General features: G+C 37.1%; 1 protein-coding gene and 1 pseudogene across 3 annotated transcripts; one reads left to right on the top strand and one right to left on the bottom strand.

Moving 5' to 3' along the window:
* The window catches only part of LOC122060689, a 3,186-nt pseudogene extending 1,694 nt beyond the window's left edge, over positions 1 to 1,492 (bottom strand).
* LOC122061325 (serine/threonine-protein phosphatase 5-like) lies at positions 428 to 9,831 on the top strand. Of its 3 annotated transcripts, none has more exons than XM_042624555.1 (6): positions 428 to 687; positions 2,279 to 2,466; positions 2,803 to 2,972; positions 3,066 to 3,137; positions 6,483 to 6,633; positions 9,779 to 9,831. In XM_042624555.1, the coding sequence occupies exons 2-6, from the start codon at positions 2,391 to 2,393 to the stop codon at positions 9,814 to 9,816; spliced, it is 507 nt and encodes a 168-aa protein (XP_042480489.1). In that variant the 5' UTR covers positions 428 to 687; positions 2,279 to 2,390; the 3' UTR covers positions 9,817 to 9,831. The 3 variants fall into 3 exon arrangements, with proteins under 3 accessions (XP_042480489.1, XP_042480490.1, XP_042480491.1); XM_042624556.1 differs by lacking the exon at positions 9,779 to 9,831 and adding an exon at positions 8,259 to 8,281; XM_042624557.1 differs by lacking the exon at positions 9,779 to 9,831 and adding an exon at positions 8,110 to 8,129.
* Positions 9,832 to 15,395: the final 5,564 nt, after the last annotated feature.

Genomic DNA, 15,395 nt, shown 5'->3' on the forward strand with positions numbered 1-15,395 from the left:
CCGAATAATTCCCGAATCCGAATTTGCTCAAAAGAAAAAAAAAAAAAAAAGCTGGTGCGTGTGGTAATGTGTAGATAAGCAGTGGCGGCGGATCTGTCGCGAAGGGAACGGGGAGGAAGAGAGAAAATAAAAAAGGGTAGTTTTGTCATTTAAGGTAGAAGAGAAGATGCTCCAGTAAGTCAAAAAAGCAAAAGGATTATATCATGATAGCTCAGGACTTCTTTCTAGACTTTGGATTCCCTATGTACGGTCCAGAAGTAAACGAAAACGCTCCACACAGATATGGAACTGAGAATCATCTAGTCTATATAAACCGTTAGATAGGAATATACTCCAATCAGTAAAGAAAATAACTGTTTTGATTCCCCTTGTTTCGTGTGACGTCAATGACATCGACTTCAGGATACTTATAGGCTACAGCACTTTGAAAGCTTTGGGATGGAAACTACAAAAGAGGGGTAGCCGTCACAGCCTCACAGGGCTCTTCCTCTGTTTCTCTCTCTTCTCTTCTCTTCTCTTCTCGTCTCTTCTAGTTTTCCGTCTCACGAATATCCTGCCTTGCCCAACCGCAATAAAAAAGGGAAAACCCTGGATTAGGGTTTTTTCTCCTTTTCTCGGAGCTCAGTTCTTTCCCTCCAACCGTCAAATCGAGAAGAAGGCTTTAACAGTGATAACGAAGATTCATAGGTGCTTATCTTGTTCACTGTTCTTCTAATTTCTAAACTTAGGAAACAGTTTAATCTATAATCTATCGGTTTTCTGAAGAGAGCTATTATGTTCTATCTGATTTAATGGAGTTCTTCGGAGCTTGTGCATCTTTGCGATTGTTATTGTTAGTTGTTTTTTGATCTGTTACTATAGACTTCAGAGATCCTTTCCCATTCCGGGAGAAAAGTGAAGTACCGGAAGAGTTTAAATGGGTGAAAACATGGATTTTTTGAACCTTTGTTTTTGTCTCTGCAGTTGATGTATGAAGCAACAGCTAAACAGAACAGCTCCACTATGGCTTGGTGATTGTGAAAAATGGCAAAGTTTTAGTACTACTGGAAATTATGGAAGCCCCTAAATACAATGTATCATATATACTGTTGCGATTTGGAAAAATGTAATTGAACTAGTAGTGCTTAGGGGAAAAACATTTTTGTTTGCTGAAATTTTCTATGTTGGACTGGAAAGGAAATCTGTCGCAGCAACAATTTTTGTTAATTTTCCTTTTCATGTTTCAAAAATGTGAAATTCGATTGGAAGCCAACCTCTTTGAACAGAGTATTAGCTGTAGTTAAGCTTTTTTTTATTTTTTTTTTATTTTTTTTTAAGGTTGTGATCTTAAGTTCAGTGTTGCTTAGGCTTCCTTCTGCAAACATGTTTCCAGTTCTTATGATGCATCTGCTTTGGAGAATTTCTGACATGTGAATTGCAACATGTTAGCTGGATTTAGTACAGTGTGTTCATCTTCAATATATTCATACTTTTGACAGCTCATTTGGTCCATCACGTTCTTTTCATCCTGCATTTGGTTTTTGGCGATATGCAGCAGATATATATCTTAAATACACCTAAGATATACTGTTTTCATTGTCACAATTTTGAGTTCTACCAAGCTATATAGTGTTTGAATAATCATATATGTAGTTTGTACTTCATAAATGATCTAGTTGGGTTCACAAATAGCATTTAGAGGTCTTTTTCCATAATTTACTACATGAAAGCATTAATAGTTTGTGTCTTGATGTAGAAAATCGCTCTGTATGCTCAAATATGTGTAGTTTTTTTTTTTTTTTTTCAGTAGGTATTATTTGTTCTTTAAAGATATGGTAGATGTCAACACGTGTCAAAATTCTTGTAACAATAAATTACTTCGATTTTTGAAGTTTGACCCCTTAGATCCTCAAGTTAAAGGAAAAATAAAAAAATAAAAAAACTACAAGAGCTGACTGAATGCACGGTTTATTATTCTACTGTTGGTGCACTTCAATTAAAGTTTATTAAAGGGTGAAGCGGTGACTAATTATAATTGATTGGAAAAAGCTTTTTCAAATCAACAAGGCCTTATTCCAATTATTTGCGTTTGGATGATGAATCTTGCCCTATGTTTATTCTCTGTTTTGGGCCATTAGCTTATTTTTCTGCTGTAGTTTTACATGGTTGATTTGCTTATTGATAAGTGTGTGGGAATTTCATCTTCAAGACAAAGTACTGTACTCTGTTTTATGTGTTAGGTTTATATGGTTATTATGTATTAGTTCCTGTGGCATCTCTAATGTTTCTCATAAGACAGGTCTCGCATAAAATGCTACGCTACTGTTTTTAGACAAGAGATATGGTAGTGAGAATTGTTATCTGGTGACCTAGCACAATTAAACTTCACATAGAAGACACGGTATGAAAAGATGAGCATGGGGACAAAAAATTCAGATATTGCACTAGCAGAAGAAATCAAACTCCAGGCTAATGAAGCATTTAAAGGTAAATTTTTTTTTTTATTCTTGTACCTAGTACCAACACACTTCTTGGGTGAAATTATATTTGTAAATCTCGAGTGCTAATACTTGAAGCTTGCTTAACTGGACAAAGTATTCATCTCTAGCAATTTTACTTGAATTCAGTATCATGATCCACCTATTTTTTGTAGTAGTTAGAATCCATTCTATGCGCATAGTGTTGAACATTTTGCGAGATGTTCTGTTTCCCTTTGTAGTAGTAGCCTTTGAGTAAGTGCTGTAAATTTGAGAGATGTTCGTTTTCACTTTGTCCTAGTAACTTTTGATTAATCAATATTAACCATGCTAATTTTCCTTTCAGCTCACAAGTATTCTCAATCTATTGATCTGTACACTAAGGCAATTGAAATAAATGGTCAAAATGCTGTGTACTGGGCAAATCGTGCATTTGCCCACACCAAACTGGAGGAATATGGTAGTGCTGTGCTGGATGCGACAAAGGCTATTGAAATTGATCCCAAATATTCAAAGGCATGATCTTCACCCTGAAATATTGTTGCCTTTGGGCCCTTTGGCTTCTAATAAATCCTTTATGCGTGTTCTGAAGTTTAGCAATTCTTACAGGGGTATTACAGGCGTGGTGCTGCATATCTTGCCATGGGGAAATTTAAGGAAGCTTTGAAGGACTTTCAGCAGGTATTTTGATCTCTTGAGGATGTTTAAATTCTTTTTCATCAAGATCTTGTTTCATCTGACCAATTTCTGAAATTTTACCTTCACTTTGGTATCAAAATATTCATATGATTTTATTTATTTATTTATTTATTTTTATTTTATGGGTTGGCTATGAAGTGCACAAGCTAGTGCAAGAGCTCACTCCATGATTGTGAAGCTTAATATCTCTTCTTTTGTTTGGTTTGGTTTTGTATTTAAGCTTGTAGTCACATGACACATTATCATGTAATGCATGACAGTTTTACATTCTTTTGAAGGGTTGACTGAAAGCAGTTCCACAGCCTCTGATTCTTTGAGTCCATCTGAAAAGCTTAATATCTCTTCTTTTAAAGGGTTTCTGAATCATAGCTTTCATTTCTCCCACCAGAAAACCAATCTCTTCTCTAATTGACTTGTAGCAAAATTATTAGGAAAGGAAAGGGTAAACAAAAATCTATGAGTGAAATTCCGTTGATGTTTGAGGGCTTGCATTACTTCATTGGGACACTATATGTCCTCAAGAGTAGCCAAATGACATGGGTTCCTGTGCATACGTACCCCTAAGTAATTGGGATAATTTGAGTTTTGGTTTTCAGCTCCTGTCCTCTGGTTTTCCTTTTAAGAGAAATATCTAGAGGTTGGAAGAAGCGGCAGTTATTAAATCATAGATGCACTACATGAACTTGTTTCCCCATTAAATCATGTTTAAAGCTATATTTCTTTTTAAATCTAAGGCATCATTATCTTTTTTCACCACTTCTTTCATTCCATTCTATTATTGTTTCTTCTGAAGCATTCATGGCCATATTTGTTTTTGCTTGTTCTAAAATATTCCTGTTTAGAAAGCTGAAGTATATTAATTTAATGGGAGAGTGTTTTCTATCTAGGAGCATGGCTAAGGATCTCCCATGCAGGCAGGGTATCAGCCATTGGATCATGGGAGATGCTTAATAGCCACTGGATGGAACTTGTAGTTTATTTATATGCAAATACCATAATACTGTAGACTGCCAAGAATTAAAGATTTAGGAACGGTCTTACCCTTACCCTCACATTTCCCAACATAAAGTTCAGCTTTGCTTTGTATGACAATATGCCATCCCCTGCTACGTCACCATTGATGAGCAATTGCCATTGTTTCTTTGGCCATTGACACTACAAGTTCGTCGTCTTCCTGTACTGCTTCACCAAATGATAAAATTAATGGATTTATACTCCACCCTTCTATGGATGCACTGCCAGCTGTGTTGCAGCCTGTGGAACTTGAGCTCTCAAGTATGAAACTATGCTCTATCTTAGAGGAAACCTAACCTGAGGAAGAAACAGCAATCTCCCATGAACACTCCAGTAACAGTCATTCACTTCTTCTTCTTCTTCTTCTGCTTCTGCCTCTGCTTCTTTCCTTTCTCTTCTCCATGATGTAAGAAATTCTTTTTGGGGAATATATATTATTTCCCACCCATATATGACTGTGCATGGAAGTCACTACCTTGCCAAAAAAAGCTACATATTTTTGTAGGAATGTAGTTCTGATTGCTTGGTTCTAAAAGGAATATCTATCCATTAAATGAAGAAAAAAGTAGTTTTCCCTCTCTCAGTAAACAATGCATAGTGAGATTGCTAACTTCATTACTTCACAAGCTCACCTTCTCCTCCTTTAACCCTCACCCCCTCTTGAGTTAAGAAAACCATAGATACTTAGAGTGGGTCTTGGAGGACGTTGGACATGATCATGAAGGTCCACTTAGAACTATTGGCCGGGAAACTGCTGCCCTCATACAACTATGCATTGAGATGTTGCTACTTCAACTTCTAAATTGTTTATTTTCTTTCTTTTTCAGTTCTCTATTGGATTAACTAGTAATAATTATTGGGTTTGCCAGTGGAAATCCTTTGTGGCAACACACCCAGAACATTACTTCTGTAGATCTCAAGATGAATAGTTTCAGAGTCCACTCAGGGTTTTCAAATTCAAGGAAGAGTTTCAATCCCTGTTTGATCCAGAGCTCCTTTCATCCTTCGAGAGAAAACTTGGTGAAGAGGGATTTGCAAGGCCCTAGATTGGGAGCCCATGCTCAATCTTGCTTCTGCTGAAAGGCTTGGGCTTTGGAGTGTATGAATTGCTCCTCAAAGAAGAGAAAGAGCAGACCATGGTACCAATCTTGAACACTATACTGAAGACTACTCTTGTTTTGGAAATTGAAGATTGGGGAAAGGGAAAGTTGCAGAAGAAGATAGGAAAGAAATTTCTTTTCATCAGTTGTGAACCAAGAGCGTAATGTCTAGAAGCAAAACAAATTGATTGGGAAAAGGCATGTTGTGGAAAGCAACTTGTACCTTATGTTGGGGAATGTGAGGGTAAAGGGATGAACTGGTTCCGACATAACTTTGTTTATTGTACACAACACCACACTATTGTATTTGAATCCAGGGGCTATTAAACCTTCCATGATCCAACGGCTGAGACTATTCTGTGGAAGATTCTTAGCCAAACTCCTGGACAGAGAACTCGCTCCCTAATTTAATTTGGATGAATTGGAGTCATGGATTAGTTTGCATCTATTTTTCCTCCCCCACCCCCTTGGAAGTTGTGTTTGGCACCATGTTGGTGGCCGATGTTGACCCCTCATGTATGTGTTAGTTCATAATTTCATCGAGTATTGTATTGATTCTGATATATATGACCGTTAAATACTCGAGATTGCATTTTTTCTTCTCCACCACTTGTAAGAAATCCTGATCTCTAGCTGGTGATTAATCTCCTGTTACCATTTAATTAAAGGTAATTGGCAGTATTTTATCTGTTCGTTGCTGCTCCCTTTCTGTTTTGATTGATAATGGTTTCGATGAAATATTTGACATGACTTAAGAAGTTTTAGTATAATATGTATATGTCAATAATGATAAGTGACAGTAGTGCATACATATTTAATACACTGAGGCACTTAAAGTTTATAATATGTATTAGTTTTACTTGAATCTTCATAAAAATTCTAGCTCGGCCTAGCACTTCGTAAAAATTCCTTGGCCTGATTCAAAACATGCTTTATTTTCTGATTCTTTCTATTCTAGTCACTCAACCCAGTAAAAGAAATTGTCACTTTTTGACAATAGTAGTTACATTGTGTAATTGAGATCAACTTGATAGATCATCATAGATTCCAGAATTTGCGAATGAATTCTTTGAATACTTAGAAACCAGTTTCTATATTTTGAGCTATTAATGCAATTAATTTGATATTTCCTCCCTTTTTGCTGTTGTAGTTTATGCTGGACACCATCTATAAAGACCTTTTACTTTTGCTCACTCCTGTTAACGTGATTTAGGTTAAGAAAATCTGTCCAAATGATCCTGATGCTACAAAGAAGTTGAAGGAATGTGAGAAAGCTGTGATGAAGCTCAAATTTGAAGAAGCCATTGCTGTGCATGACTCTGAAAGACGTTCAGTAGCTGATTCAATAGATTATCATACCATAGGTATTAGTTCTAATCATTTTGTATACTGACTTGCTTTCAAATTCCAGAATCTTTGTTGTATTTTTTCTTCTACAGCCTCTTTTTTTTTTTTTGGAGAGTCAATTGTAATTCTGGCATCTGGTACTAATAAATTTTTGATTAATAACTAGTTGACTTGAATATACCTCTGATGAAAATGCTTTTTGATGAGGTTTACTAGTCTGAACAAAAACAAACACTAGAAACCAGAATTGCAGTGAACCAAAATTGAGAATAATAGGCAGCAAAGTAAGTATACCATCGATCTCCATCCACTCAACAAATTGATATTATAATCAATTGGAGGTCTTAACATGGGGGATTATGTGGCCAAAATATGTAGAGGATCGGATGGTTGGATAGGGAAAACTAGGTGTGGACACAAAAAAAAAAAAACTAATGTAATTCATCATCTAACCATCTGATGGATACCATACTCAGGTGGAAGGAAATAGGAGTATAGGGGAATAACATAGTTCATTTTCAGTCCAAGTTGATGGCTAAATTCTCAAAAACTGTTGATTGAAGATAAGACTATGTTGATGTCCAACATTATGTGAGACATGTAAGCACTAAGCACTACTAGAAATTAATAGATCTTAAGAACTTAGAGAAAAAAATAGCTAGGATTGATTAAACACAAAAGGAAAAAAGTCAGAAATCACCTAGGGGTTGACCAAGATGGGAGTATAAGCTGCTGGAGTATTGATCAGACAGAATGGAAAGAGAAACAAAAGAGAGAAGAGGAAGCTATGACCAATGGACTTCACTACCAGTCCCAAACCAGGAGTTTCACTACCTTGGATTGCCACTTGCTTCACGACAAGGGCTGTGACTGATTCACCCCAGTACACACACTTACATAGAGCTGGTTTTCAAAACATCCAAACCTGTGGCTATTGTGCTTTTTTTTCCCCCCTATCTATTATAACCAATGGACTGATTATAAGAGTAGAAATGGCTTATGAATGGTACTTGGCTGTCAAACAAAACCAATAAAGGATCCTTCTAGAAATGATCCTCAGCTATTCCAAGCCTCCAAGGAAAATAGAAAGCAACTAAAATAGAGACTTTTATCTAGCATTGCTTGTTCATAAGTTCTATTAAATGAAGTTAGAAATTTAAATATTGAAGTAACTACTGACTTCCTTATAAGAAACTATAACAAAATAGAAACTTAATTAAAGAAAATCTCTGAAAGAGTATATTCAGCAGCATCCAATCTCCAAGTGGGACTCACGGAAGATCTGATCTCCTGGTCAAACCCATGCATGTAAGATAGAAGAGCTGGTTGGCAACCAACCTAGCTGTCAAGACAAAACCAGAACCAAGGAACCGTGGGCTGGTTCAATTGGATTTCTTCCTCCTACAGTAGCCGTGTACTGCATCACAGTTACTAGAGCTGTGGTGGCTTCTGTTCTTTATTTACGATTTATGAACTTTTTTTTAACAAAATAGGTTAGAACGTTGAAATTATGGAACATGGATCTCGTGGATTCAGGAGCTCCGTAAGTGGATTTTAAACTACAGTATTATTCAGACTTCGTCCATATTGCAATTTTTCACATTATTTATAATAAGCTTTGCATTATTTGGCTTTTCTATAGGAGCATAATCTGCTGGAGTATGCCTCGAGTCATCTTATGTTACTTTGTTGCCCCAGAATTGATCCTGTGAATGTTGTCCATGTTATCCTGTTCTTTAGCTTAATTTCAGTGTTTTGAAAATTGAAATTGTATCTGAAGCCAAAAAGGGGTTTAATTGCATGAGTGTTGTCCAATGTATTGTGCCCTTTAGCTTTATTTCAAGTTTCTGAAAGTTGAATTGTATCTTAAGTCAGGACGGTTTAATTGTGTCGGATTGTTTACCTAGTTTAGGATTGTAAAATATTTTCATATATATTACATTTTTTTTTTAAATCATTAAGAGAGAAAAAATTGTCTTTTTTTTTTTTTTTTTTTTTTTTTTTTTTTTTTAAATCATAAGAGAATTAGAGGGCTACACTCGGTGCAACAGTAAGGTTGCTCCATTGTGACCTAATGGTTGTGGGTTTAAGTCGGGAACGGCCTCTCCGTTAAGCGGGGTTAAGGCTCCATACTAGACCCCACAATGGCAGGAGCCTCATGCATTGCAGGAATATAAAATTATAAACATAGAAATGGAGGTTTAAAAAGAAAAAAAGACATTCTTATTTATATTCCTCAACAAATTAGTAGTTAATCTCAAGAGGCTTACCTCTGACGCAATGGGTGATAGATTATAATATTGTCCAAAATATATCAACCTATATTCTTCTACTCAAAGATAATTTATTAAAAAAATACTTGGATAAACATAATTCATTCAGCAATAATTGCAATAAACATATCAGATTTTTCTTATCTTACTTTAAACCGTTGCTTTTATGTGTAGTTTTGGGAAAAGAATGGGCTGATTTTAGACTGGTCGGTGCTTTGGACTAGTGTGGATTTGACATGGAAAAAGCATTTGACCATGTCATAAACGATTTTCTTGGAGTAAAATTGCATAAATGGATGAAAGCCTGTTATGGTTAGGCTCATTTTCAGTGCTCTTAAATCGGAATCTAAAGGGTTATTTGAAATTTCTTGTGGGCTGATGCAAGGAGATCTGTTATTCCCATTCCTATCAACTTGGTATTTGAGGCTTTGGATAGAATGCTTGAGCCATGGATAGGGGCCTGATTGAGGTTCTCCAAAGCCCCCATTGAAGTTCCATGTACATCATATTTAAGTCTGCAGATGTCCCTCACCTTTTGTGGTGCAGGCACATCCCACTGCCACCTGAGGCTTCTCCCTTGTGTTTTAGGATGCTTTGAAGTGCTCATGGGATGGATAATTAATTTTTTAAGTGCTATATATGCTGTGAAGGAGGGATGGGAACATGTGGCTTGATGTTCTATATGATCAGATCATCTACCTGTCTATATCTGGGGTTTGCCAGTTGTGCCTTGTTGGTATTGACTATTTTTTGTGGAATTTGGTAATTGAGAGGTGGAGAGACAGTTGAATAATTAGAAGGCTGGGTATCTGTCCAAGGGTGGTAAGCTTACATTACTCAAACATTGTCTACAGCATATCCACATTTTTGCTTATCTTTTTTTGCACAGCTCGGTATCAGTTGCCACTAGAACATAGTGGCGTCTAGGCGAACCAAGGCATTGTAGGGGGCCTGGATGCAAGATGACACCAACAAGGCAAACAAAATGCCCACCTAGGTATAGTTGTCAAGGCGACGCCTAGGCGTCCAGGCGGTTTTCCTGGGGCCTAGGCGACAGCCGCCTTGTTGCACTGCATGTTGCCTTATGTTTCGGCACTTATTTATGCCAAATATCATTCAAGTAAATGTTTTTAATATTTGTTATTTCATTTACTTAAGATATTATTCATAAATATGCAAATACCCCCTATTTGAATCCAATAAAAATAGTTTAAAAATCAAATTCCAAAAGGATAAAAAGTCAACCCCCCAGTCCAAGAACAAAAACTAGATTTTGGTTATAGGGATGATTTTCAACTTTTAAATACTAGGGTTTTTCTCAATTATGAAAATTTTATAAATTCTATCATATTAAAACATTGCTAAAAACCAAAAGTCCGGTAAAAAAATATTTTGTTTTGATATTCATAAAATTATTTTCATTCAGGCGATTTTAACAGTATTCGCGCACTTAAAAATAAGTTTGACTGAAGCATAACTTTGTCATTGCAACTCAGATTTAAGTAATCTTAGACTTATTAGAAAGCTGGTTTTATATTATAACTAATACAAAAAGTCTCATGTAAAAATAAAATCATTTGACCAGTCAAACTTATTATAGAATAAGAGCATTTCTCTAAATGTTGATTTTTTATAACTTAATATAACTTAATGTTAATTTTTTATGATTTGATGTGGCTAAATGTTGATTTTTAATGACTTGATGTGACTTAATCTTGATTTTTTATGATACAAAGTATATATAACTTACTAAATAATGTTAGAAAATAGGAAAAATAAAAAATAACATTTGTTCTCCTAGTTCGCCTTAAGGCGGGTGCCTTCTCGCCTAAGCGCTTAGACAACCCTCCACCGCCTTGGTTTGCCTTGGCGCCGTGACAACTATGCACCTAGGGGACCAAGGCGACATTAGTTTTCAGGGGGCCTGGATGCCAAGGCAGTCACCTAAGCAATGCCTGGATTAACCTTGACAACTATGCACCAGAACACAGAAAATTTGAAGCTTCCCTTGGAAATGCTGGGTAATGCTTTAAGTGTTCATACGGTGGACTGGGATGCAATCTGCCTGTGCAAATGGTGAGGAGACTTGGAAAGTGGTGACAGTTCAGCATATATAAATTCTGCCCTCCTGTATAAATGGCTATGAGTGTTTGCTGTTTGAGTGCCAATTTTATGTAGAATAGTAGAACACAAACAAGCTGTCCAGCCCTCGGGAAACTAGAAAACATTGAACACATGTAATTGGATTATGGAAAGTAGTAATGCTTCATATAAAGATGTCAATGGAAGGTCTAAATAATAAAAAAGGGAAAAGAAGAAGAAAACAGAGGAGAGGAGAAGAGTAAGAGATGTCTGTAACCAAGGTTGTGACTCGCACTTCATTCAATATATATAATAGGAAATAGCCCTGCTAAGGGTATAAAAGGAAATACACCAGTAGAAATAAAATAAATATAGCCAAGCTAATCTCGATTCCCCACCCCCAGCAATGACTTCTAATGCTCCCCCTCAAGCTAGAGCATAAATGTTAATTATGCCTAACTTGTTACAAATATAATCAACTCTACCACTCCTATGAGACTTAGTAAAAAACATTTGCAAGTTCTCCTGTGTGAACATAACTTACAGAGATAACTCCTTGCTGTGGCTTTTCCCAAATAAAGTGGCAATTGACCTTAATGTGCTTCGTTCTCTCGTGGAACACTAAATTTGATGCAATATGGATAGCAACCTGGTTATCACACCACAATTGCATAGGAGATGTACTTCCAAACCCTCGCTTAATCAACAATTGCTTCACCTACATTAACTCACAGATTCACAGGTGACATGGGTTCTAGCTTGATACTCAAACTTTGCACTAGATCTAGCCACAATAATCTGCTTTTTATTCTTTCACACAAGGTTTTTTCCAACAAAGGTACAGTACCAAGTAGTTGATCGCTTATCAACAGGGGATCCGACCCAATCACCACTACAAAAGCCTTTAATACGTCCGTGTCCATGATCAGAGTATAATAGAGCATGACTTGGAGCCTTCTTAAGATATCTCAGAATACGAACAATAGTATCCAATGGGATGTACAAGGAGAGGACAACAACTGACTCACAACCAGGGCTTCAAGTATCTCCGCTACCGATACGATACCCTCTGATACGTATCTTAAATTTAGCCGACTGATACGATACACACCGATACGATATATGAAATTTTTTAAATCCTTTCGTATCGATATATATCCTACGATACATATCGATATGCACTGATACGATATGATACGTACCAATACTCTATGAAAAATATAAAATCAAGGTGAAATGTACGTTTCGGTACGTATCGGTGAGTATCAGTACGTATCGGTATGTATCGATACAGTGTGCTACGGTTATATAATGGCCAAGGTGCGTAATTTTTCAGAAAAAACACGATTTTTTAAGTGGTTTTTGTTCCAAAGTTGATCCCAACCATATTTCTCTCTAATTAAAGTGGAAATCAAGGTTGGGAACAAGGATTTTACATTTATGAGACAATTTCAAACCTTGAATTCTTAGTGCGATACCCTCAATTTAATGTTTATGCATAATATATGTTATCAATAGCTTTTTTTAACAAAAATTTTATGCAAAAGTGTTTAAAAAAGTGTTTCTATCCATTTATGTGCTTGTCTTAGTGTATCTCCGATACGATATGATACCCTCCGATACGTATCTTAATTTTGGCGGACCGATACGGCGACCGATACCGATACTTTAATCCTTGCTCACAACATTGACTAAAAATCAAATATCAGTCAAGTCACAATCAAGTAATTCAATTTCCAACCAACATCCGGATCATCCAAAGTATCACCACTTTTAGCTATAAGTTTTACATCCATGCGATCCAAAGGCTTGGACCCTAGCATCTTAGTTTCTGTAAGCAATTCCAGAACGTACTTCTGAGAAAACGAAATTCCTTTTCTTGGCTGAGCAACTCCAATACCCAAAAAAGTATTTCAATCTTCCTAGATCCTTAGTTTGAAACTTTTATTGCAAGTGCACCTTAAACTTTTGGATACTCTTTACGTCATCTCCAGTAATAACAATATCATCAACATAAACAATAAGGAGTACTACCGAGTGATCATTGCTACACCACAACAACCAAAACTCAAGAACTATATCAGTAAACCTACCAAAAAATTCCCGAGACTGCTTAAAACTGTACAAGGACTGATGGAGAACCCTTAGGGAAGAGAGGGAGAAAGGAGAATCACACTCAACACATTCATTCAATAATCAAAATCACTCTCCAAATCTTCAATCGATTACAACCAATATATAGGAAAATAGGAACATGAAATTAGAAACTTAACTGAAATGGAAACTAGCCTAAACTAGGAAACAACTATAAAAAGGAAACCAAAGCAGGGAAATAAATCCTACTCCTACATTCAAGTTTGGAAAATAAAAGCATGAAATAAAATACTAAGTAAACTACTAATTTTATTTCCAACCCTTGTTGGACCAAAACCCTGGGCTGGACCGGTTCTTCTTGGCTCTAGGCTTCCAAAGCCGGTCATGCTGGTCCAACCAAGAAAGGGCAGCCGTATCTGCATCAACTCTCCTCCTCTGAAAAGAACTCGACTCCGTCGAGTTAGGGAAGGGACCGAGGAGACCGTCTGAAGGAATACGCTGAATGAGGAATGATCCCACCATCTTCTTGAGCTTAATTTCAGAGAGATCTTTGGCATGATGAAATTTCATAGTCTTGTTGGCATGCTTGAAGGCATAGGTATTGGCATAGCCACAATGCTGTACTTTCTTATCAAACAACCAAGGTCGACCAAGAAGGATATGGCACACCTTCAGAGGGAGAACATCACATTGGACTGTATCCTTAAATCCACCGATAGAATATGTGACTAAGCACTTATCTGTGATTTTGAGATTAGTGTTGTTTACCCACGCAACCTTGTAAGGATTAGGATGTGGTTCTATATTCAATCCCAGCTTATGAACAACGTCTTCAGAGACAACATTAGTGCAACTGCCTCCATCAATGACCAAGGTTAGCAACTGATCATTGCACTTCACACGAGTCTGAAAAATACTACTGTGGCGCCAATCTTCATTTTCAGTGGCCTTCTGAGTGGTCAACACATGACGAATGACATAAAAAGGATGTTGGTCATCGTCACTGAGAGTGTCATTGACTTCATCTGTTGCACGCTCTTCTCTTAAATCAACTGTATCAGAACCAAGTTGCTCTTCGGGAATATATGGTATAGGAGAATCCTTATTAATAAAAGCAACCAAACGGCTGGGACATTAGGCACTGATATGTCCAAATCCATGGCATGAGTAGCACCAAACTGTAAATTTGGAAGAATCAGAAGGTTTATCTGAACCACGCCGAGGGGGTGAGTATGGACGAGTAGGCCGTGAAGATGACATTTCAGATACATGTCGAGGTGGAGAATATGGCCGACTAGGCCATGAAGAGGCTATAGATGTAGCATTAGCCTGTGGTTTGCTGGATGACCTCTCTTGGGTAGGAGACTGTTGCCAAACGGAACTAGTACCTCGAGAAAAAGTATTTGCAAAATTTCTCCGATTGTATGGGCGTTTCAGACTTTCCTCAACCTGATATGCTACTTGTACGGCGTCTTCCATGGTAGGTAGTCGACTAGATGCAAGGACAACACTAAGTTGAGGGTGCAAACCATTGTGAAATTGGGCCACTAAGACTTCTTCATCCCACTCAAAGTCAGAACGAGTGGCCAAATAATAAAATCTAGCAACATACTCTTCAACGGTCAAATTCTCTTGTTTCAACTGTGCAAACCTGAGATGCATGCGTTGCTTGTAATCAGAAGGCAAGAATCGCCGATTCATGACTTCATACATTTCAGCCCAAGTAGTGACCAAACCAATGCCTCAGGTTCGATCTGTTGTTGCTTGATCCACCAGACTCGGGCCGTGCCTTTCAGTTTGGCCTCTGCAAATAGGATCTTTTGAGCCTCAGTCAACCCGTACCATCTGAAGAATGTATCTAAACTGTGAATCCAGTCAAGGTACAATTCTTGATTATTGTCTCCATAAAAATCAAGGACATCCAATTTTGCTGCTCTTTCTGCTCCATCATCATGTCTACCAGTCCCATATGGTGGTGGAGGTGGTGGTGGTGGTGGTGTATGATGTGGTGGTGGTGGTGGTGGTGGTGGTAGTGTTACTGGCGGATCCTATGGAGTGGTGATGGAAGAATCCCCATATTGGATGGGACTCTTTCCTTTATTTGCTGCCACCAAACGATCAATAGAAACTTGCATAGATTCCACCATTGTTTTTAGGGACGTGACCATGTTAGTGAGAGCATCAAATTTTGTATTAGTTTCTCCTTTACAAGAATTCAGCTGTTGAACAACTTCACTATTGGCAACCATGGTGATGATTAACAAAATAGCACTCAAGAATATATGGTAGCATAGGAAATAACTTTTTTTTTTTTTTTTTTTTTTTTTTTT

Source organism: Macadamia integrifolia, chromosome 14 (assembly GCF_013358625.1).
Source record: "Macadamia integrifolia cultivar HAES 741 chromosome 14, SCU_Mint_v3, whole genome shotgun sequence".
Taxonomy (NCBI): Eukaryota; Viridiplantae; Streptophyta; class Magnoliopsida; order Proteales; family Proteaceae; genus Macadamia; species Macadamia integrifolia.